Below are 23,169 nucleotides of genomic sequence, written 5' to 3'. Positions count from 1 at the left end.
CAAAAAAGAATGAAATTTTGCCATTTGCAATGACATGGATGGAACTAGAGGGTATTATGCTAAATGAAATAAGTCAGTCAGAAAAAGACAAATACCATACGATCTCACTCATATGTGGAATTTAAGAAACAAAGCAGATGAGGGGAAGGGAAGGAGAAATAAAATAAGATGGAAACAGAGGGGGAGATAAAACGTAAAAGACTCTTAACTCTAGGAAACAAAAGAAGGTTGCTGGAGGGGAGGTGGGTGGGGTGAGTGGGGTAACTGGGTGATGGACATTAAAGAGGGCACCTGATGGAATGAACACTAGGTGTTATATGCAAATGATGAATCACTAAATTCAACCCCTGAAACTAATAATACTAATACATTAACTAACTTGAATTTAAATAAAATCCAAAAAAAATAACTCTGATAACATGGTAAGTACCATCATCATGGTATTAATAAGAACCATGGAAACATGGTGAATTGAATGTGGGAATGGGAAGTCAGGGATAGTTGCATGGAGGAAGCACATTTGAATTGTGATTTTAAGAAAGAGAAGCAGCTCAACAAGTGGTGTAGGGGAAGGAAGGGTAAAACAAAAAATCCTATGTGTATGAAAGCACAAAATTACCCAGCAGGTGTGAGTTATCTAGTTGTCAGGAATGACAGGGAGTCTGGATAGGGGAGGGTAGATGAAGCTGGACTAGAGCTAGGAAGATTAAGAAGGGCCAGTAAGTAATTGAAACTGAAGCAGGAAGTGACATGGTCATATTGGTATTACAAAAGGACAACCCAGGAGTCCGCAAAGGGTACACAGAGGGGAGAAGAGGAGGTGGTGCCAATAGTCACTGAACACACACAGATGTGCCAACCTGCTGGTTGAACTGGAATGCATGCTGGTTGGTAGATAGAATAAAAGTAACTGTGCTAAGTGGTAAAATTAAGAATGCAAAATCTAATAAACTCTTAGTGCAAACTGCTCATTACAAGATGTTGCTATGATCATTGATAACTGGGCTTGCTGACATTGTGACATCAAGGGAACTTCTGCAGCAGGGTCTGTGGATCTGGGCTGTGTCACGGTAGACAGCAAGGCTACATTGCACAGCCTTTAGTAAGCATTCTGGGCTTCCAGAGGATCCCAGTTAATCATCACCCTCAAGCTCAAACTATTGCTTCTGACTCGTTTAGTTTTTACTTTTATTTTTATTTTTTAATTTTTAATTTTTTAAAATTTTTATTATTTTTTTTAAGTAGGCTCTATGCCCAATGTGGGGCTTGAACTCACAACCCTGAGATCAAGACCTGAGCTGAGATCAAGAGTCGGACACTCAACTGACAGCCACCCAGGTGCCCCCATTTTTACTTTTATTTTGATTATAGTGCAATGCAATTCTCTGTGTGTAGTTTTTGATATAACATATACATTCATGATAAATATTTTAAGTGGAAATCCACAACGAAGAAACTTCAAAGCCTGGATATGTTTCCAAAATTTTAAGTATCATGAACAGGTAAATATTCTGGATTTTCATGAGATCAAAGAAGAAAACAGTAATCAACCACAACCTGAGGCATGTTTTAATACTGTGTAAAAATCATTACGACATTAAAAATGTTTGTATTTCTAAAATGAAAACAACTTGGTTCTTTCAACATAAAAATCCGATTATCGTATTATTACAAGTGATATAAATGTTGGATGGAAATAGAGCTCAAAGGTTATGGTGTTAAAAGTTGAACAGGTGAAACACTTTTTAAAACCAAACTGCCTATCATGTTTTGTTAAAGGTCATGATTCCAATGAAGAAAATATGCAATCATTAATGAAGGAAAATTTAAAGAACACAGGAAGTCAGTTTCGTGCACTAATGAGCTTAAAATAAAAAAATTTTTTAATCAAAGTGTGTCAATAGGTAATTACAAAGCATTTTTAAACATATCATCAGAACTTTTAATAATCTATTATGTAGTTAAACATAAGCGAATGTTTTGAGACATGAAATACTTAGGCGAAATTAGAAAAATAATTAGTATGGGTATATCACAGTAATGTAGCCTGACTGTGGCAAAGTTATCTACTGAAATGATAAAGGAACCTTTTGGAAAACATAGAAATCAAACCAGTAAAATTTTAATCACTATCGATAGAGCTTTAAGAGTTTCATGTAAAAGGGTTCTGATAGTACCTAATATACAAAATTCAAGATGCTAAAGGTGGTTAGATATTTTTTTGTCGATCTGCTGGAGCAAGATGAGAAAGTATCTGTGATGCCTCAAACTATTTCAGTGGATACCAAGAAAAATGGTTTCACTGAGAAGTAGTCACATGAAAACAGTGCCAGAGTGGTAACATGGAGAACGTCTGGCGTTTCGGTCCACAATTTCGAAGAAAGTTCCAGATGTTTTGTTTTCATCCCAGCTCAATACATTCAATATATTCAGCTGATGCAATAAAAGATGTATACCAAATAAATCAGTATTAGTATCTTCTTTGTGAATTTTCTATATATTACCATATATTAAACAAACACCAGAGATAATTAAATAATATATCTGAAGAGAGTTCAGGATTGGACATTAGAGAAATACTAGGACCCCAATGGGCAATCCATAGAGCTAGAGCTGCAACCACTGAGACGAAATCATGCCAAGCTTTTGTGTTTGTTTAATGTAAATCATGAAGTGGGAGTATTTAAACATTTGAAAAGTGCAATTAACTTTTAGGGATTTGGTTTTAATGAAATATTCTACTAGAAATTTCAATACGTTCTTTAGCTTTATAAGAGACAAATGAAAATATGGTGCCCATATAAAAGTAATAAAGTAAATTATAAAGAAGCAGAAGATACAGAGAAACAAATGAACAAAGGGTACAATCTGAAACAAAACGAAATTATTATAAGAGAAAAACTATTATATTGTCTAATAAATTACACAGAAATGGGTTTATTATTTTATGACAAAAATGAAAAGTATGATGAATTAATAACCTCTTTCAATTTATTTAATCCTAAACTTTAGCCACATTATGTATAGGGTGATCAAAAACTTATAAAATTAAGGCAACTGATTAAATATGATAGTCCATGATGGTTTTGTAACTTAATTGATAATAAAGAAATTAAATATATAAAAACCCAGACAGTATTATGAAGGCTAGAAAAAAATTTCAACATAATAATTAGAAGTTCAAAAGCTGGAATTATAAAAAGTACAAAAGTATAATTGATTAATATTAGTATGATGAATGATATTGTTGATATTAAGAGACATTGTCTATATACAGAGAACTACAGATTACATAATGACTACCAATGTGAAAGGAAAGTTATAGGAAGAGCCTATGTACATTGTTCATGTCACCTCATGGCTCAGATGAAGGCAAATTTTAGGACGTGAACCCCATCAACCAAAGGCTGTAGCAACACTTCTGAAAACCAACAAATGATTTTGAAATCATTAGAAAAATGTGATGACTGATAAGTACTAAAAATTATACCATGTGGCAAGAAGTTTCATAAGGTACACAGTTTAGTTTTTATAGAGAATAAAAAGTGATTTTTAATTTTTAAAATTTATATGTTGATTTATATATAATTGTGAGAGTTAACAGATTTTTAAATTTGCACCCCTGAATGAAGGCAGGCGAGAAGGAAGTTTAGAAGGCTATTGTAATAGTGTTGGAAGTTATGAGGGGTGAAAAAAAAGGAACTGAAATAGAGAGGTAATAGTAATAGTGCTTGCTGACCAATTTGATATTAGAAGAAGAGGTGCTAGGGTGTTTCTAACTTCAATGAACAGGACAGTACCAGTTTTGAACATACTGAATTTGAAGAACTTGTATAATCATCCATATGAAAATTTATAAGAGTAATAAAAACAATAATAATTATGTTATCATAAGATAATATTTATAAATATTTATATTGGGGTACATAATGTTCCATATTCTTTCAGATACTTTATTTGATTTTCATACCACTCCAGTAAATATAGTAATACGATTATTACTAGGAGCTCCTTCTTACTGAGCCTCTACTAATCCTCCACTCTGCAGTGTTATTTGAACCCCTCTGTATGTCAGCAGGATAAATCCCTGCCTTTGTGGAGCTGATGTTTTCATGGAGGAAAACAGACAATAATGAAATATATGCAAAGTAGAAGCTCAGGAACAGAGTTAGGGTTAAGTGGGTGGAATGTGATGGTGTAGTTTAAATACATGATGGTCAGGGAAGGAGATATTTGAACAGAATCCTGAAGGAAGGGAAGGAGTGACTCACATGCTTATCTTGGGAGGGGTCATTCTCGGCAGAGGGCACAGCAAGGGCAAAGATGGCAATGTGCTTTCTGATGGATCTGAAGATCAGCAAAAAGGCCAGTGTAGTTACCACAGAACTGAGTGAAGGGGTGAGTCATAGAAAATTCGAAATCGAGTCAAAGTAGTTGGCAGAGGACACACATACACACACACACACAGAGTCTTTTAAGGACATGGTAGAACATTTGGATTTTTCTCTATGTCTTACATATTAAAAGAACCACTCTAGGTCTGTATGGTGACAAGACTAGGTCAGCAAGAATGGGAGAAAGAGACCAAGTACTGAAGCTCTTGAGCTACTTGTAGCTGAGGCAAGAGATGATGATGGCTTGGATTAGGATGTACCAGTGGGGGTGGTACCAACAGGATAGATTTTAGATACATTTCCAAGGTAGAACCAATAGGGTTTACTAAAAGTTAATTGTTAATTGTGGGTTGCATAAGAGGGGGAGAAAACTTATGAATGCAAGATTTTTGGCCCTAGTGACTCACTGGGTGAATGGTGGGACCACTCAATGAGAAGGTAACGAGCAGGTTTGAAGGGGAAAATCTGGGGTTTGGGTTTGGACATGTGAAGTCTGAGATACTATGTGCTAGATGCCTCTAAATCCTTTTAACAATTGATCTAATATCTGCAAGGGAGGTATGACCGTTGTCCCTGTTTTATGGTTGCAAAAACTAAGGCTTTGAGATTTTCTTCAATTTAAGTTCTTTTAACCAATGGGTTGGGAGTAATCTTAGAGCTGTCAGGAGGCTGAGACAGTATAATATACTCAATGTATTTAATTGAAAAGTATTTCTTGAAGATCACTATGTACTTATTTATCACTCTTACGTGCTGTGACCAGGAAGAAAGGAATTAAACATGTTAACCTTTTGCTACCTTCCAGGAATTTGCAGTGTTGAAAAAGAATGTAGATATAGTAGATGACACTGAAATTGTTGGGCCACAGCTCAAAGTAGGATAGCAGTAAAGATAACAATCCCTGGAGTAATTTAGTAGAAGGAGAAAAGTCAGTGAGGGACAGAACTGTGTGACTTGAGGTCCTTTCTGGAAGTTATGAAGGAGGATTTTAATGAGAAGGAGTTAGATGGTCTTCAGGCCAAGAACCTGCATGGGTATAGTCAGTATGTGCCTGGGGATACCACGGAGACCATTCAACGGAAGTAGAGAGAGAAAAAGATGGATGGGCAGAGAAAGGCCAAATTAGGCAGGGCTGTGAAAGCCAGGCAGAGCATCTTGGTTTTTATCCCATAGGTAACTGGGAGCCCATGATAGTTTCTAAGGCTAGAGCTGAAACATGGTCAACATTCACCATTTCTTAACTAACATTTTCCTAGAGGGTTGCCAAACTCTTATTGGCAACACTTATATTTTACTTACATTTAATATTTTTCATTTGCAATAAAAGTGATCACATATAACATCTAGGTAGATATTTTGACATGCTAATTCCTTTTGGTTCCAAACTCATTCAAATAATACATTTTTGTTCAAAAAGGAGAAATTATAATGTGAGGTTATGAAAAGTCCATTTCCCTCTTAACATTCTTCCTAGCAACTCAGTTGTTTTCATTGGCTTTTATTAAAACAACCTTTGTGTGAACTGGCAATTTGTTTTGTAAATATCAATGAAAGCATATTTCAGAAAATATAGTAATAAAAACCAACCCAATTTCAGAAATATGCTTGCTGCCAGACATCAGTCTTCAGCTCATATTATGAGTATTTCCAGTAAGTCTTAAATACACATTAACATGAGAAATAGCTCACTGTTTAAGATCAAAAAAGTTGAAAAATCCTTCACTGCCTCTCAAATACTGTTTAAGGATTCTGCCCAATAAAATGTATTTCCCTTTTTGATAGAATATATTTCTAATGGTTCAAGCAGTTCATTTAATTGAACATTTTCCCCCTGAAAAAACTGACTTAAACTCAGTTTATTATCATTTTAATATCTACATGTTTTATAACTTTGTTTAACAGGTTTGGGATATTAACATTTCAGCAATACCTATCTTGAACCCTTATCCACCTTATTAAAACTTTACAAGAATTAAAAACTTTGTCCAAGACTCGAAGGAACTCTATTACTATTTTTCAAACGTGCACATCTCAGCTATTGTCACTGAGCTACATTTAATAAGAGAAAAATATTATTCCTCAACTGAAGTACAGTAAAGAGAGACTACTAGCTAAATGTTCTGAAGAACTTTCACTTGAATGCCTCCTGGCTGGCAGATGAAACATCTGAGAAGTGAAACTGTATCATTGCATAGTTGTTTTCTAGGCACTGTCATAGTCATGCTATGTATCTGCTGTGATGCTTTTTTATGTAAATGTTTTCTGTCCCTTCCTTTTCTCTTAGAACACATCTCCACAGTCTACTAACTGTCCTGGTTTCCACAATATAGATTTCTTCATGTTTCAAAGTAAATCAGTGAATTAATTCCATTAATATGGTTTGAATGTGATACCTTGTGCCCACAATCATGCTAGTCATTGTGGAGTAGGTACAAGGGTATAAAGATGTGATTTGCTATGAAGCAACTCACATTATACTTGTGCTCTATAAAACATGAATCCATAGCACATAATTCAAGGCATTCTGTAACTAAGTACTGAGTTATAAGATAAAGCCTAGAGCCAAAGTGAGGGAAGATAAAGAACTGCATGTCTAAGAGCCAGACCTTGATGTGCTTAGATTGTCAGTAGTGTGAAAAGGGGCAGGTTAGCCCAGATACCCTGGGAGTCTCCACCTCTAAGTAAGCATAGTAAAGAAGGGCATTACCATGTAGAGCAGCAATTTGTGTCTTTGTAATCAAGAAGTAAAATCTTAGTGATAAATGTAAAGCAAATGACAACAAGTGTCTAGTCCTTTACGTTGGGTATTAGGGACATAAAATCATAATTACAAAATGAAATCAGTGAATTAGAATAACGAAGCTGACTGGGTTAAGGGGTATGTGGATTGCGTAAACTTTTTTGCTGTTTTTTTTTTTTTAATTTTTTTGTGGTGAGTCACAGTAAGCAAATGGAATAGTTGCTATGCCTAAAGATGGTCTCATGAGTTATGGCTGCCTTTTTGCTACACATAAAAATGAGACCTAAAACCAGGAACAAATGAAAAGAAATAACTATCCTCAGACAGTCTGAAAATATGAAAGGATTTAACAAAATTAACAAAATCCCCAAAACTCTGCCTGTGAGAAATCTAAATCAACCCAAACAAACTTTTGGGGAACCTGGAATTGTGAAGAACACATTTGAGAAAAAAGTCCATATCATCTTTTTTTCACCTTCTTTTTTATTATTATTAATTTTTATTAACATATAATGTATTATTTGTTTCAGGGGTACAGGTCTGTGATTCATCAGTCTTACACAGTTCACAGCGCTCACCATAGCACATACCCTCCCCAATGCCCATCACCCAGCCACCCCATCCCTCCCACCCCCCACCACTCCAGCAACCCTCAGTTTGTTCCCTGAGATTAAGAGCCTCTCATGGTTTGTAAAAGTCCATAATATCTTAAAGAAAAAAAAAAGAATTTGTATCTGACTTCTGAATATTTTCTATAGTGTTATCATGCTGTCACTTACCATAGAAAACATTGTGAGGTTCTTTTACCCTGTGTTGACACAAAAGCTCTGACCATAACACAAAATTCCGATTGAAACATATAGCTCAGTCATTTTGAAGCTATGTGACGTTACCCAGAGACAGGCCTTGTGTAATCTGTAAGCTCCTAGAGAGAATGGCTACATTGTTTGGATAATTGAGGAAAATTTTCCTAAATAGTCATGAACAAGGCTTCTACTAATCTCCACTTTCTCAGCATCACCTGTCATATAATGGGCTTGGAAGAAATGGAAAGATCAGAATTGATTACAAATTCTCTTAGACCACAGTGATATCAACAAAACGGCAGACTAGGCAGTTACGTGCCCTCTGTACCCCCTGGAAACATTAGAAGAACAACTAGAGACTGACTAAAATAACTTGATAGGAGCTCTGAAGCCAGTCAAAAATCTAAAGCAACCAAGCGAATGCCCAATCGAGAAAAAGCCACATTCGATATGGTAGGAAATTTTGTGGTACTTGTACTCTCCCTTGTCCCACCCTTTCTCCATGAGAAGGGACAGCCTTTTCAACAAGTGGTGCTGGGAAAACTGGATATTCCATGCAAAAAAATTATTAAGTTGGACCCTTACCTCACACCACGTACAAAAATTAACTCCAAATGGACCACACATCTAAATTCAAGATTAAAACCATAACAATCTTAGAGGAAAAACTTCATGACACTGGATTTGGTAGTGATTTCTTGGATATGACACCGATTACACAGTCAACAAAAGAAAAATTAGATAAATTGAACATCGTCGAAATTAAAAACTTTGTGCATCAAAGGACACTGTCAACAGAGTGAAGAGGAAACCCGTGGAAAAGAAGAAAATATTTGCAAATCATACATCTCATAAAGGTTTAATATCCAGAATATATAAATTAGTTCTACAGTTCAACAGTAAAAAAACCAACAACTCCATTAAAAACATGGGCAAAAGGGAGCGCCTGGGTGGCCCAGTCAGGTAAGTGTCTGACTTTGGTTTAGGTCATGATCTTGGGGTCCTGGGATCGAGCCCCATATTGGGTTCCCTGCTTGTGGGGGAGTCTGCTTCTCCCTCTCCTTCTGCCCCTCCCCCACACTCGTGCGTGCACGTGTGCACGCTCTCTCTCTCTCAAATAAATAAGTAAATAAATAAATAAAATCTTAAAAAAATATATGGGCAAAAGAATATATACAATTGGGGCGCCTGGGTGGCTCAGTCTGTTAAGTGTTTGCCTTCGGCTCAGGTCATGATCCCAGGGTCCTGGGATCGAGTTCCACATTGGGCTCCCTGCTCAGCGAAGAGCCTGCTTCTACCTCTCCCTGTGTCTACCACTCTGACTACTTGTGCTCTCTCTCTCTCAAACAAATAAATAAAATCTTTATTTTATTTTATTTTTTGAGATTTTATTTATTATTTGAGAGAGAGAGAGAGAGAGAGTGAAAGAGAGCATAAGCAGGGTGGTGGGGAGCTGAGCCGGGAGCCCAATGTGGGGTTTGATACCAGGACCCTGGGATCATGACCTGAGCCGAAGGCAGACACTTAACTGACGGAGCCACCCAGGCGCCCCAATAAATAAAATCTTTAAAAAAATAAATAAAAAAATAAAAATGGTTGAAATGGTAAATTTCATGTTATTATATTTTATTCCCCCCTAAAATAGAAATAAAAATATCTTAGACCAGGATTTCTCCAGACAGCGCCTTCAGTCACCGGGTGCTTAGGTTAACACCTCTTCCTCTCGCTGTGGCCAATAGAAGCTGCCTTGACAGGTGCATGAAAAGATTTTAATTTATATTTAAAAGCATCTTTAACTCCCTAATGCTGCTGGAGATCATAAATATAATGTCTATGTCACGTACAAGCTCACACTAAGATGTATTTTTATTTTTTAATTTTATTTAATTTTAATTTTTTAAATTTATTTATTTGTCAGACAGAGAGAGAGAGAACACAAGCAGGGGGAGCAGCAGAGGGAGAGGGAGAAGCAGGCTCCCAGCAGGGAGCCTGATGTGGGACTGATCCCAGGACCCTGGGATCATGACCTGAGCCGAAGGCAGAGGCTTAACCAACTGAGCCACCCAGGCGCCCCTAAGACGTATTTTTATATTCTTATTGTCATTGTGCCTAAATATTTTCTTTTTAACTAATTTGAGGTGTGATATTTCATGTATATTAATAAGATAAGTGTTTTGATACATAGATAGCAAAGTTAGAAAATGACTATTTGATTGATGGAATTAATTCAGGAGTAATATACACTAGAAGCAATCTAATCTACATCTCTCTTGCTCAATTTAAATGCCCCAGAAAGAGCCAAGATGTCCATCAACAGATGAATGGATAAAGAAGATGTGGTAGATATATACAATGGAATATTATGCAGCCATCAAAGGAATGAAAACTTGCCATTTGCAATGACATGGATGCAACTGGAGGGTATCATGCTGAGCGAAATAAGTCAGTCAGAGAAAGACGTATCACATGACCTCACTGATATGAGGAATTCTTAATCTCAGGAAACAAACTGAGGGTTGCTGGAGTGGTGGGGGGGTGGGAGGGATGGGGTGGCTGGGTGATGGACATTGGGGATGGTATGTGCTATGGTGAGCACTGTGAATTGTGTAAGACTGTTGAATCACAGATCTGTACGTCTGAAACAAATAATACATTATATGTTTAAAAAAAAAGAAGAAGATAGCAGGAGGGGAAGAATGAAAGGGATGGAATCAGAGGGGGAGACGAACCTTGAGAGATTAGGGACTCTGAGAAACAAACTGAGGGTTCTAGAGGGGAGGGGGTGGGGGGATGGGTTAGCCTGGTGATGGGTATTAAAGAGGGCACGTTCTGCGTGGAGCACTGGGTGTTATACGCAAACAATGAATCATGGAACACTACATCAAAAACTAATGATGTAATGTATGGTGATTAACATAACATAATAATAAAAAAAGAAAAGAAAAGAAAAAAAATAAATGCCCCAGATTTATTTGAGGCATATATTGGCCTCCTTACCCAAAATAATCATCCTCCTTCATTCTACCTGCTCGAATTCTACCCATTCTTTAGGGCCTAGCTAAAGGCAAGTTATTTTACAAAACATTTCCTGACAATCCCAGCACACACTTGTCTTCCTAACTTCTAGTCTCTATCTAGTCATTTACTGCTTTGTATTATTTGCTATCACTTTGTATTTTAGAACCAACTAAAATGTACTAAAAAATTAGCAATGGGGGGGGTCTGGGTGGCTCAGTCTGTTGAGTGTCCGATTCTTGGTTTCGGCCCAGGTCATGATCTCAGGGTCGTGAGATCGAGGCCCACCCCGGGCTCTGCACTCAGCATGGAGTCTGCTTGAGATTCTTTTCTCTCTCTCTCAATAAACAAACAAACAAATCAATAAATAAAATCTTTTAAAAAATTAGCAATTAGTCCAACCTGAAAGGACAGCCCAAAATACTGATACAAGGTGGATTCACTGAAACCAAATTGTAAACTTGTTGGTCTCTTTCGAGTCTAGTGCAGCTCCATGTGAACACACGAGTTCAAAATTACTACTGATGTGGATTCTTTAATCAGTTAATTCTAAAAACTGGCTTATGGAAGACTGAAAGACTTCCCGTTCTCTCACCCCCAGTACACACACACACACACACACACACACACACACAACTATACATACTGGCACACAATATTTCCCTGAGTACCAACTGTACAGAAAGCAACTTTGGGTGCCAAGGCAAAACTATTTTTTGAGTACCCACTAGGTGCAAAGCACTTTGCTAAACCCCGTGAATAAGGGATTCACTCCTCTCTAGTCATCTTTAACCCAAATTCAGAGTCTGTTACATTGGTGGGTAAGGCATGCCTCTGGGCATTGGACTGCTGGGTTAATCCAGGAATTTTCCTCTTGGAGCAGACCAGAAATCAAACTGAGAAAAAAAAAATATGAGAGGAGGTGGAGGGTCATTGTCTTCCCCTACTATTAAAAAACACGAACTCAACAAACTGAAGAAGTTCAGCCTTTGTAGTTAAGACTACATATTACTGTGAGTTCAAATTCTTTCTTTTACTATATAAGATTTATTGAAATGATACTGTTTGAGCAGAACTGAGAAAGCTGAGTATTATTTCAGGTTTTCAAGCTGTAAGGAAAAATAGTTCCTTTAGGTTTTCCATTCAGCTAGGAAAATTATAGCTTCATATTTGCCACACTAAAGCTAATGCAGTGTCAGCACCTCCATCAAATTCTGTTGTTCAGCAGTTTATAATTCAAGCAGAAAGTTTCACTTCAAGCCCAAACTTGGCCTACACAATCTCAAAGCAAATGGAGAAAAAATTATTTTGGCTAGGGCTGATTTATAAAAGCAAAAGAGAGGGTGCTTATACAGAGTATTTTGAAAAACATCTTTCAGAATTTGAGAATGTAACCGAGAATTACTGAGCTGACATCCTTCATTCTTAAAGTTATAGAAATAACCCCAAATTCCATGACGTCATGTCAGCATCAGCAGAATCTTAACTACTTTCATGAAATTCTTCATCAGGTATAATTCCACATCAGACAGAATTACCGTTCTTAGAGAAAAAACAAGTACAGTAGAACATAAGGACAAATAAGACTCTGGATATGTTTTTCCTTTAAGTGCTGATTCTCTAGTGCACTGTCCACACACAGAGAAAAGGAAAACAAATTTTTTTCCCAGTTTTTAACATACATTGGAATGGCAGGCTGGAATTCCCAGAATCAACCTTTCTCCATCCAAATGTTATCTTGGAACTAGATAGAAACAACGAAATGTAGAAGTGGGTTCCCAGCAACAGGTGACCAGAGCTATTGGGCTCCCCAGTGAACTAAATGTTGGTGTGTGTGAGTGGGATGGGGAGCTAGTCCGGTGGGGATGCTGTGCAATTTGAAGTCACCTGGCAGGTGGGTTATAGATCGCCTGGTGCCTTTTTGCTACCCTATGGATGCATCTAGCAGCCAATCTGTCAGTACTCTGATCTCTTACAGTATCTTCAAAATATATTAAAAGTTTGATATCGTGGTATCAGGGCATTGCATAAGAATTTCATCTTTTCCTATAGGCAGAAGGCTCACTTGTATTAAATATGTTGATAGCTACTCCACGTCTCTTTTCCTACAGCGTTCAGTGAAGCCCTACTAAACGTCAGGCTAAGGATGAATCAACAGGATTTCTGTCCTTCAGGAGATGTCAGGAGGAAGCGAACAGTTCATAAAGACAACTTCAGTATAATTTTGGAGTGCCATCTGGGTGACTTCACTGAAAAGGATCCCGAGGTGTCAGAGCTACACCTCTGTTCCCCATCACTCAGCTTTCTCCACCCTTTGAAATCGCACTGATTCACCCGGTGTCCCCTTCCTTCTTCCTTTAACACCCATTCTCCGCGGATGGGACCCTGGGTCGTTTAGTGGGAGGAACGACCGGGCTTGGGAGAACGGAATCAAGAACAGTTTTCGGAAGGGGCGATGGTGGGGTCTGGAAGGGAGGGCGAGCCTGGCGGCGGCGTCTGTAACTCTAGCGGGGCTTTGGCACTGCAGGGGTCAGGGAGGACTTACAGGGCTCCGGGCTCACCTGATTGAAGTGTGCACCGATGAGCGAGGGTTCCCATATCTTTGAACTGTTGCTCGCAGTCCCGCCTTTCTCTTTCTTGGGTGCCATGCAAAGGACGGGAGGAGCATTGGCGTCTAAACTGGGCTCAGGCCCGGACTAAGCGTCCCCGCTGCCTTAGTAACCGAAGCCCCGCCCAGTTCCTGAACGACTTCGGTTCCCCTCCCCCAAACCTGCTCTGAAGCCACAGGCCAACGGCTTCCGTCGCCATAGCAACCGAGCTTCCCAGCCCGCGGCAACCCCGAGGCGGGACTCCCAGACCCCCTGATTACATTTTAGGATTTTCCAGCGGTACAACTGTGCAAATGGGAGAGGTCAGGCCGAGGCCGGCTTCGCTTCGCCCCTCTGCTGCTACTTGGAGCCTCTCCCGCCCGAGGCATTGTCTAGAAACTTAAAATCCCTGGAATTCCGTCCATGACTTCGACACCAAAAGTTTTTCGACCCTGGGCAACCTCGAATGGAGAACTGATTCCCTCAGGAGACATCCCATGTCACTTTCTCACCCATTCTAATCTGCCCCAACTGCTTCCTTATGTACAAGTTTATCTCCCTGAACTCCTTCCTTGGCTTCGGTCTTGGGTTCTCCTCCCAGGGACTTCCTAAACGAGTGGGATCGCTTCTCCAGGAGATCCTTTGTATAACTGTAGTTGTGATTAAGATCTTTCTAGGTCTTTTTCTCTGCCTAATCAGCGCCAGTTCTCTCAAACCGTCCTCCACTCGTAAGTAGTCTTTCTTCCCCTCCCCCCCCAACACTCACCACTACCTAAAAGATGGTGGTCAGAGTCCCCCAAATAATAATGACAGTAATAATAGTAATGGTAATAACAACAGCTCCTGTTTCATGATCACGGCTATATCCTGCACATAGTTCTATCATTTAATTCTTACAACCACCTTCTTGCAAGTCCCACGGTGTGTGAGTGACGGCACTAGGGTTAGAATCCAGGATTGTCAGGGTTCCCAAATCCAGTGCGCTCAATTAACCTCTACAACAACTGTTTTAGGACTGCCAAATTGAGAGATGCCCCCCTTTGGGGGACTAGACTTACTTTATTTATTTTTTATAAATAAATAAGACTGATTTAAGGACAGACAGGGGCAGAACTCAACCAAAGGTGTTTTGCTTTTAGTACCTATAAAATGCAATGTTTAACTATTCGCCTGAACCCTGCGCTTGCCGGGAGGTTAGATGCTTCAACAATCCTAATGGACCAGGGATGGCTAAGGAGACGCATGTGACCTGCGGCTTAATTTCATTCAGCACAACCTGCCAGCTGACCTTCTACGGGGTAAAGTGTTGTAATGCTTTTTATTGCTTTCTTTGAGGAATACATTTATGTGTGAGGGCCATGGTGATATCCAGCCACTACTATCTTACTTCATGGGGGGGAGGGGGTTTAAAGATGCCACAGCTTCTCAACTCCTTTTCATAATTTGGACCAACAAAGGGAAATTTCTCCTCCCACCCCAGTTCTTTAATACAGATTATTAAAGAGAAAGCAAAATTTCTAGAAACAGTCTTTTCATAGGAAATTTACAAAAAACATCGACTTTTCCTTTCTTGCTGCAATATGTGTATTTATCTTCTGGGAGGGACTAGATCCATGTAGCCTAGTCACAAGTCCTATCTCGAAGCCCTCTCTTGTCAAGAGAATAAAATGTCTGATGCCTAGTGAGCCCAGAGGAATCATGCCAGAAAGAGATTTTCCCGAGGGTCTCCATTGCAACCACGTAGGCTGCCACTGATCCATTATCATAGAAATTTCTCCAAAATTTTGTTCGTCATTAAAATTTTCTTTTCTTTTTTTAATTTAATTTAATTTTGTTATGTTATGTTAGTCACCATAAAATACATCATTAGTTTTTGATGTAGTGATCCATGATTCATTGCTTTCATATTAGATGAAAACTGTCTTTGGGTTGCAGTTTCGATATAAAGATGAATCGCTGACAGACAAAAAATGTAAGTAATCATTGATTACACATCATTCTTCATTTTGACCATAACTCTTCCCATGGGTTTAAACCGTCTGGGAAAAAGGTCTTGCATTTTTATTAGAGAAGCGGTAAAAAGTTTGTTGGCCTTCCAGTTAGATTTTATAAAAAATTTAACTAGATGTTTATGTGTGTCATACTATGTTACTAATTTTCTTTCTTCTTGAATGTGAATGCATATTTCAATATAAAACATTATGGACAATCAGTTCAGCCAAATTGCTAGCAGATAATTAATAAAAATAGATTGCAAATAACAAAGAGAAATGGAGGAAAAAAATGGAATGAGGAGAAAAAAGTAAAATTAAGTGTTCTTTAAAATTGCAGAGAAGGTGTCACTAGCTTTGTCTTATAAGTGCCAGCTGTCTAACCCCAATTTTTGCAGCAACAAAATTTTGGTGACATATACTGTGGTAAAAACTGACTAGCTCTTCATCAAACATTTCATTCTCTTTCCCCCTACTGTGAGAGTCAGACAACATTTTTCAGCCTTCCTTATTCTTCGATGGGGACATGTGACTGAGTTCTAGCCAGGGGACACAAGTAGAATGATATAGCAGCACATCCAAGCCTGGCCCTTAAAAATATCTCCTGAGCATGATTCATGCTCTGCCTGATATTGGGGTGACACTGAAAGCCTTGCATTTCTGAATGATCGCTGTGGCACAGAGGTTCCAAAGTCTCCCTTACCCCTGAGCTCCACCCTGTTTTCTCCAGCAAAGGCATTGCTTGGGACCACTAAGTGCATGAGAAATAGACTTTTATTTTCTTATGCTGCTGAAATATTGGCGTTTGCTATAGCAGCTAGAGTTACCCTAACTACTCTAATGTTTTTGGTAGTTTTCATCTGAGAGTCAGCTTTTAATAAATCTAACAGTAGCCAGCCTTCTCACAATGGCCTGAGAAAATGAGCTCGTGACTTTCAAGTAGGCGGGATGCAGTGCTGGCCACTGTGGGAGGCTAAAAAATCCAATCCTTGCCCTTCCAGCTACTGCAGCTGGTGGTTCCTGCTCTCTTGCCCCCTTTACTTTGCCCTCCACCTGCTTCTACAGTACATTCTTTCACTTCTTTATCAAGTTAATAAATTCCTTACTTTAAAGAAGTGGTTTGCATATTAGAGTAATATAATGAATGAGTCTGCTTATGTCACGTACACCAATGGAGATTTTTGCTCATTTTTCAGAAAACGAACTGAGGCCCTTCACTAAGACATCTGTGAACATAAATTATGATCTAGCAAATGATTTAGAGGAATTGAACATTTTAAATGTCAAAAATAAAGATTTCAGGATGGAAGAATGTCCTTCCAATATAATCTTTTATAGTTTCCTTTGTAGAAGTCCTAACAGAATAGAAGATTTTTTATGTAGATTTTTTTTCAAAACCTATTTAGAGAATTTGAAATGAAAGTTTTATGCTTCTTTCCTACTTTTGGCCTATTTCATTATTCTAGGGAAAGTGGCACTGTGGATAATTTATGATACAAAAGGGGAAGACATTATATAGTAACCAAATTTATGGGAGGTTTCATGATAGAATTGGTCTGTTTAATTTCAGAAAATAGGTGTGAATGACAATGTTCATAGTTTTAAGAAGTGAAAGCCATTCAGCTGAAAAGGGACACTGCCAAGAAGAGAAAAAAAAAAGCATTGCCATCTGTCACACATTTATGCTTTTTTGGTATAATAAATTGTTTCCCCAACTAAATATAAGTTGAAACTTTATAAGCATATACTTTACTACATAAATTTTCCCATATGTCAGTGGCTAAAACAAAACTAGACTATTTGGAGGATTTTCTTTCACATTGGCAGGGTTACCCCTGGCTTGTTTCAAATAATTTTTGCATTTAATATTGTTTCGTTCACCAAGGACTGTCTACTTTTAGGGATGCACTGTTTCTTAAGGGTACTATGATTATGGAGTAAGTTGTTTTTAAAAGTTTTATACTTCAATCTTACAGTGTTCAGTGAACTCTTATTTAGGCATGAAGTCTAAGCATTATTTCTCATACCTGAAAGGATCGAGCCAGCTCTTGTTGCATCCAGTGTCCTTACTAGGTAACATTAGGAGCTATGGACCAATTCACTTCTAGGCCAACATTTCAGGCATTCAAAGAATATTTAGCTAGAACAATCTGCTTGCCTTTGGCTAAGAAGGTCTCACAGATGTGCACTGATTTTTCAGACTGGCATCCTACATCTAAGAACACTGCTCACAATATGTTTGTGTTGTTTACCATCATAATCTTTGTGCTTCCAATCTTCAAAATACAATGTCATAACGCACTATCCTTGAGTTTTTATTGTGTGTGATGCAGAGGGCTTGATCTCTTTCAGCTACAAGTTTCAAAACTTATGGAGAATATTGCACCTGCACTCTATGGTCAGCATTAGCTTCCTATTCAGTTGTGAGTGCAATTTAAAGTGTTGACTTTAATCTTTAAAGCCCCTCATTGTTTAGAAGTCAGATACTCCAGATATCACATCTCTCTCTATGCATCATCATGGCAATTAAAATCAGCTGCAGTGCCTGCAGGTCAGAATCCCCAGTGAATTGTGGGGAGCTTGGGAGTAGATCATTTTCTAAGGAAGAACTTCCCTAAGAACCCTCTTGAATGATAAAAACAATATTTGAAGTTTACAGTTTTGGCCTTGAATGTCTTGTCACATATCTGTAGGTCTCTGGAACTGTAATTAAGTGATGCTGATTTAATTTTTATTTTATTTTATGTTATTTGTGGCCAAGAGTTTAGAATACCAAATCTATTTTTTAATGAATCAGAAAAATAACAGTTGTGTATATTAAAAATAGAAAAACTAAAGTTCATCTGTTTCATATTTGTTAGTGTGGGAGTTTTCACTCCAGTATGCTCTCACTCAAGTTTTTCTTTGAATCTAATTTTAAATGTCTTCAGTGAAGGGATTTGCTGTAAATCCTTTGGGGACTGTTTCAAAATCCATAACTCCTGGTAAGTCATTTCTCTAAATGCTTAGCTAAATGTTTGATTTCTTAATGTTTTATCAGATGTCTGTCACTTATAAATTTGTGCTATGTTAAATAACAACTTTCTTTTTACTGTGTACAAGGTTCAAAACCTATGGTTGAGGTGAGCCTACATTAAATCATATGCCAGACCACGGAACAATCTTTTGGGAAGAGAAGATATCATATGTCTATATGTGTCCATATGTGTATCTGTATCTCTATATTCTATTGCTTATGTTTCTCTGGAGAACATTTACTAAATACACTGGTCTTTAAGACAGTATTTTATTTATTTTAGAGAGAGAGAGAGAGAGAGAGAGAGAGAGAGAAAGAGAGAGAGCATGCATGAGTGGGGGTGGGGGCAGAGGGAGAGGAAGAAAGAGAATCTCAAGCAGACTCCCTGCTGAGTGTGGAGCCTGACTTGGGGCTCCATCTCATGACACATGAGATCATGACCTGAGCTGAAATCAAGAGTCAGGGCTTAAGTGACTGAGCCAACCAGGCGTTCCAAGAGTGCATTTTTTTTTACATGTCTTGTAGTTTAATATGTGGTGAATTCTTTGAAAAATCACATTTATTACAACACACAGTTTTTATTATATGTATCTTATTTGATATCTTTTTTTTCAGATATTGATAAGCATTGGCTTCTATGTGAAGTATAAGGAAATATTCACAAAACTGGCATCTTTTATGTTTTTAAGAAATTTAAGAGGAGATTTCATTGAACTGTAGGGTCTTTCTGGTAACAATATAATAGTATGGAAACCTTCTTATTGAAATCTGCTTTCTGCTTTGTGAAGATGTTGGCCTGAAAAAGGAGGAGGGATTTGCTAATATTAAAGAAAAGTTCCTACATTCCGTGTCTGTCTCTTTCTGAATACACGTTCTCAGAAAACATCCAATGAAGGCTCTGCCTCATGGCTGATATAAATGGAAATAAGGAAAGAATATGAGGGAAAAGAAAAGATTTCTTCCCAGCATTAGGAAGAAAAGGAAGATTATAAGAAAAGACTCATTCAAACATAAAATAATTTCAGCCAAGGCACAAGTCAATCAGAACAAATACTGCTTCTGAAGGTCATATTAGATAATAGCTGCTTTCTCTGCCTCACACTATTTCTGAATGCATCTATTCAGGTCTTCCACCATTTCCTTTATGGGAGCCAACCCTTTCTAGGTTTGCCTACCAAAATAATGGCTTCATTGACTCTTTCTTAGATTTCAACTCTCTACTATATATTAAACAAAACAAAACCTCATTCTTTGTTATGCTTTGATTGTTGTACTTCACTTTTTCTCTTATGCATAGCAGTGCCTTCTTTATGTTCTTTTTTTTTTTTAAGATTTTATTTATTTATTTGTGAGAGAGAGAATGAGAGACAGAGAGCATGAGAGGGAAGAGGGTCAGAGGGAGAAGCAGACTCCCTGCTGAGCAGGGAGCCCGATGTGGGACTCGATCCCAGGACTCCAGGATCATGACCTGAGCCGAAGGCAGTCGCTTAACCAACTGAGCCACCCAGGCGCCCCCTTCTTTATGTTCTTAAGGATCCCCCCCCGCCTTCTGCTGGCTATAATCTCTAGGCTTCTAATTTTGTTCACAATCAAGTTATACAATTTGACGATCATCCACATTTTAAAACTTTTATGATTATTTTTGTGTCATAGTATGCACTCTACCTGAGCCAGCTGTCTTAATCCTTTAGAGTGTGGCCATTTTCCCTACTATACTTTTCTGGGTAATAACCATTGCCAATTTATCCCACTAAGTAAATTCCTCATTTTATTGAAATTGTTTTTATAAAGCTTAAGTTACTCACATTTATACCCATCATCTCTCTCCCTCTTAATCTATTTGTTACTATAGTTTCCAAAATGCCTCAATATTAGCTTTTTAACTTGCCATATACTCCACCCTCAACACAACAGGATCTATTAAAAAGCAGAGAATCAAATCATGATGCTAAGAGACACTTCTTGAGATCATCTTCTACTAAGAAGGAAAAAATTATTTCTCCTAGGCTCTGTTCCCTGCTCCAGCACTTGCTGGCTGTGTGACAGCCTTGGACAAATTATTTAACCCCTCTTTGTTTCAGTTCCTTTATGAAATGGGATAATCATGTTTGCATTATAGGGTTGTTGTGAAGATTAAAGTACTTAGTAGATATAACTGCTTAAAAGAGTTGGTGTGTACTATGCCCTCAATAAATGTTACCTAATATTTTTTGAATAAAGTTTTTACCTTAGAGTAGTTTTAGATTTACAGAAAAGTTGCAAAATTAGTGCCTGGAATCCCAATTTACTCCACCCAGTTTCTCCTATTGTTAACATCTTAAATTAGTATGTTACAACTAATGAACCAATATTTATGTGCTATTGTTAACTAATAGTTTTTACCTAATGTCCCTTTTCTGTTCCAAGATTCCATCCAGGATATTACATTTCATTTAGATCTTCTGTCACCTTAGGTTCCTCTAAACTGTTATAATTTCTCAAACTCTCCTTGTTTTTCAGGACTTTGAGAGTTTGAAATAATAAGATATTTTATAGAAAGTCTCTCAGTTTTGGTCTGTCTGATATTTTTCTTATGCTTAGACTGGGGTTATAGGATTGGGGAGAAAGAATGAAGACATAAAGTGCCATGAATATGATATCACATGATACCAAGGATACATGCTATCCACATGACTTATTGAGGGTGTTAACCTTGAACACCTGGCTAAGGTAGTGGTTGGTAGTGTTCTCCACTATAAAGTAGTGCCCTCCACCACCAATTTTTGATGCTATATTGTTTGAAAGGAAGCCACTATGTGCAGCCCACACTTCAGATATGGGGAGTTGTGCTCCGCCTCCCTGAGGGAGGCAGTGTCTACTTAAGTATGTGGAATTCTTCTGTATCAGAAATCTTTTACTCCCTCCCACTTATTTATTCAATCATTTATTTCTATCAGTAAGGATTCATGAATATTTAATTTATTCTTCAGGCTATAATCCAATACTACTTTATTTATTTGGTGCTTACCTTAATTGTTCTAGCTTTGACCGTAGGGAATTCTTTCACTTGACTCCTGGGTCTTCTTGATGTATTCTTCCCTCTGTTTTTTCTATCTCTTTCTCTTTTTTAACCCCTTCTTTACATTCCAGCACTACCAGATGTCCCAGGCTCATATTGCATATTCCCTGCCCCAGCCCTAGAATCAGCCATTTCTCCAAAGAGCCCTGGTTCTTTTTATTGGAGAGTGGAATTAAAGATCTGGGTGTTGGGAATGTTTGTAGCTACCAGAGTGTTGTTTGTTTCTAGGTGCTTTCACTAGGCAGAATTAAGAAATAACCCATGAATATACACATATACACACAATTCTCTCTCTATGCCCATTTATGTAGCATAAATTCATACTGATGTTTATCACTCTAATCCAATACCACATGGTTCCTTCTACCCTGCTCATATTTTATCAGCTATGCATTCATTCACTCATTCATTCATGTTGAGTGTCTTTTATATGCCAGGACCTATGCTCAGAACATGGTGGATGGTCTCCCTACTCTCATGAAGCTTAGAATTCAGTTAACAACTTAAATTTTTACTTCAGTGTTTTGGTACTACCAAGGATTGACAGCACTCACACTCACAATAGTCTCTTTTCATATCTGTTTTTTCCCACCATACTCCATTCCCCCACTTTCAAAACTGTACTGTCTCTATTGACCATCCATTTCCTTCTCTACCTTCGTTTCTCTTCCTTCAACTCCTTGTCCTCTGGGTTTTTTTTATTCTCATTAAAACACACTCCAGCATAAAAGTGACTGGGACACTTGATAAGCATATTAGTACTTCCTGCTTGTGTGGCACATTCCTAACTTCTTTCACATCGCATTTTGACTACAGAGTTACTTAATGATCAGGTTATTACTACGTCTCCAGAGGCAAGGGAAACAAAAGCAAAAATGAACTATTGGGACTTCATCAGGATAAAGAACTTTTGCCCAGTGAAGGAAACAATGAACAAAACTAAAAAGCAACCTATGGAATGGGAGAAGATATTTACAAATGACATATTAGATAAAGGGCTAGTATCCAAAATCTATAACTTATCAAACACCCAAAAAATAAAAAAATGCAGTCAAGAAATGGGCAGAAGACATGAACAGACATTTAGACATACAAATAGCCAACAGACTCATGAAAAAATGCTCAACATCACTTGGCATCAGGGAAATACAAATCAAAACCACAATGAGACACCACCTTACACCAGTCAGAACGGCTAATATTAACAACTCAGGAAACAACAAATGTTGCTGAGGATGCGGAGAAAGGAGAACCCTCTTACACTTTTGGTGGGAATGCAAACTGGTGCAGCCATTCTGGAAAACAGTATGGAGGTGCCTCAGAAAGTTAAAAATAGAACTACCCTATGACCCAGTAATTGCACTACTAGGTATTTACCTAAAGGATACAAAAATACTGATTCGAAAGGGCACATGCACCCCAATGTTTATAGCAGCAATGTCCATGATAGCCAAAATATGGAAAGCCCAGATGTCCATTGACTGATGAATGGATAAAGATGTGATACACAGACACACACACACACACACACACACACACACACACACACACACACACACAC

General features: G+C 37.9%; 1 protein-coding gene across 1 annotated transcript in view; it reads right to left on the bottom strand.

Moving 5' to 3' along the window:
- The window catches only part of SPAG17 (sperm associated antigen 17), a 237,994-nt gene extending 224,336 nt beyond the window's left edge, over nt 1-13,658 (bottom strand). The window contains exon 1 of the mRNA XM_025872536.2: nt 13,517-13,658. Within this exon, the coding sequence (XP_025728321.1) occupies nt 13,517-13,603 (87 nt within the window). The 5' untranslated portion in view covers nt 13,604-13,658. The remainder of the gene's footprint in view (nt 1-13,516) is intronic.
- Between the last annotated feature and the right edge of the window lie 9,511 nt (nt 13,659-23,169).

Source organism: Callorhinus ursinus, unplaced genomic scaffold (genome assembly GCF_003265705.2).
Source record: "Callorhinus ursinus isolate GAN/ISIS: 27379988/994484 unplaced genomic scaffold, GSC_fseal_2.0 scaffold9, whole genome shotgun sequence".
NCBI classification, from domain to species: domain Eukaryota; kingdom Metazoa; phylum Chordata; class Mammalia; order Carnivora; family Otariidae; genus Callorhinus; species Callorhinus ursinus.
The sequence above is the reverse complement of the archived record's forward strand: the minus strand, read 5'-3'. Positions and strand labels throughout refer to the sequence as shown.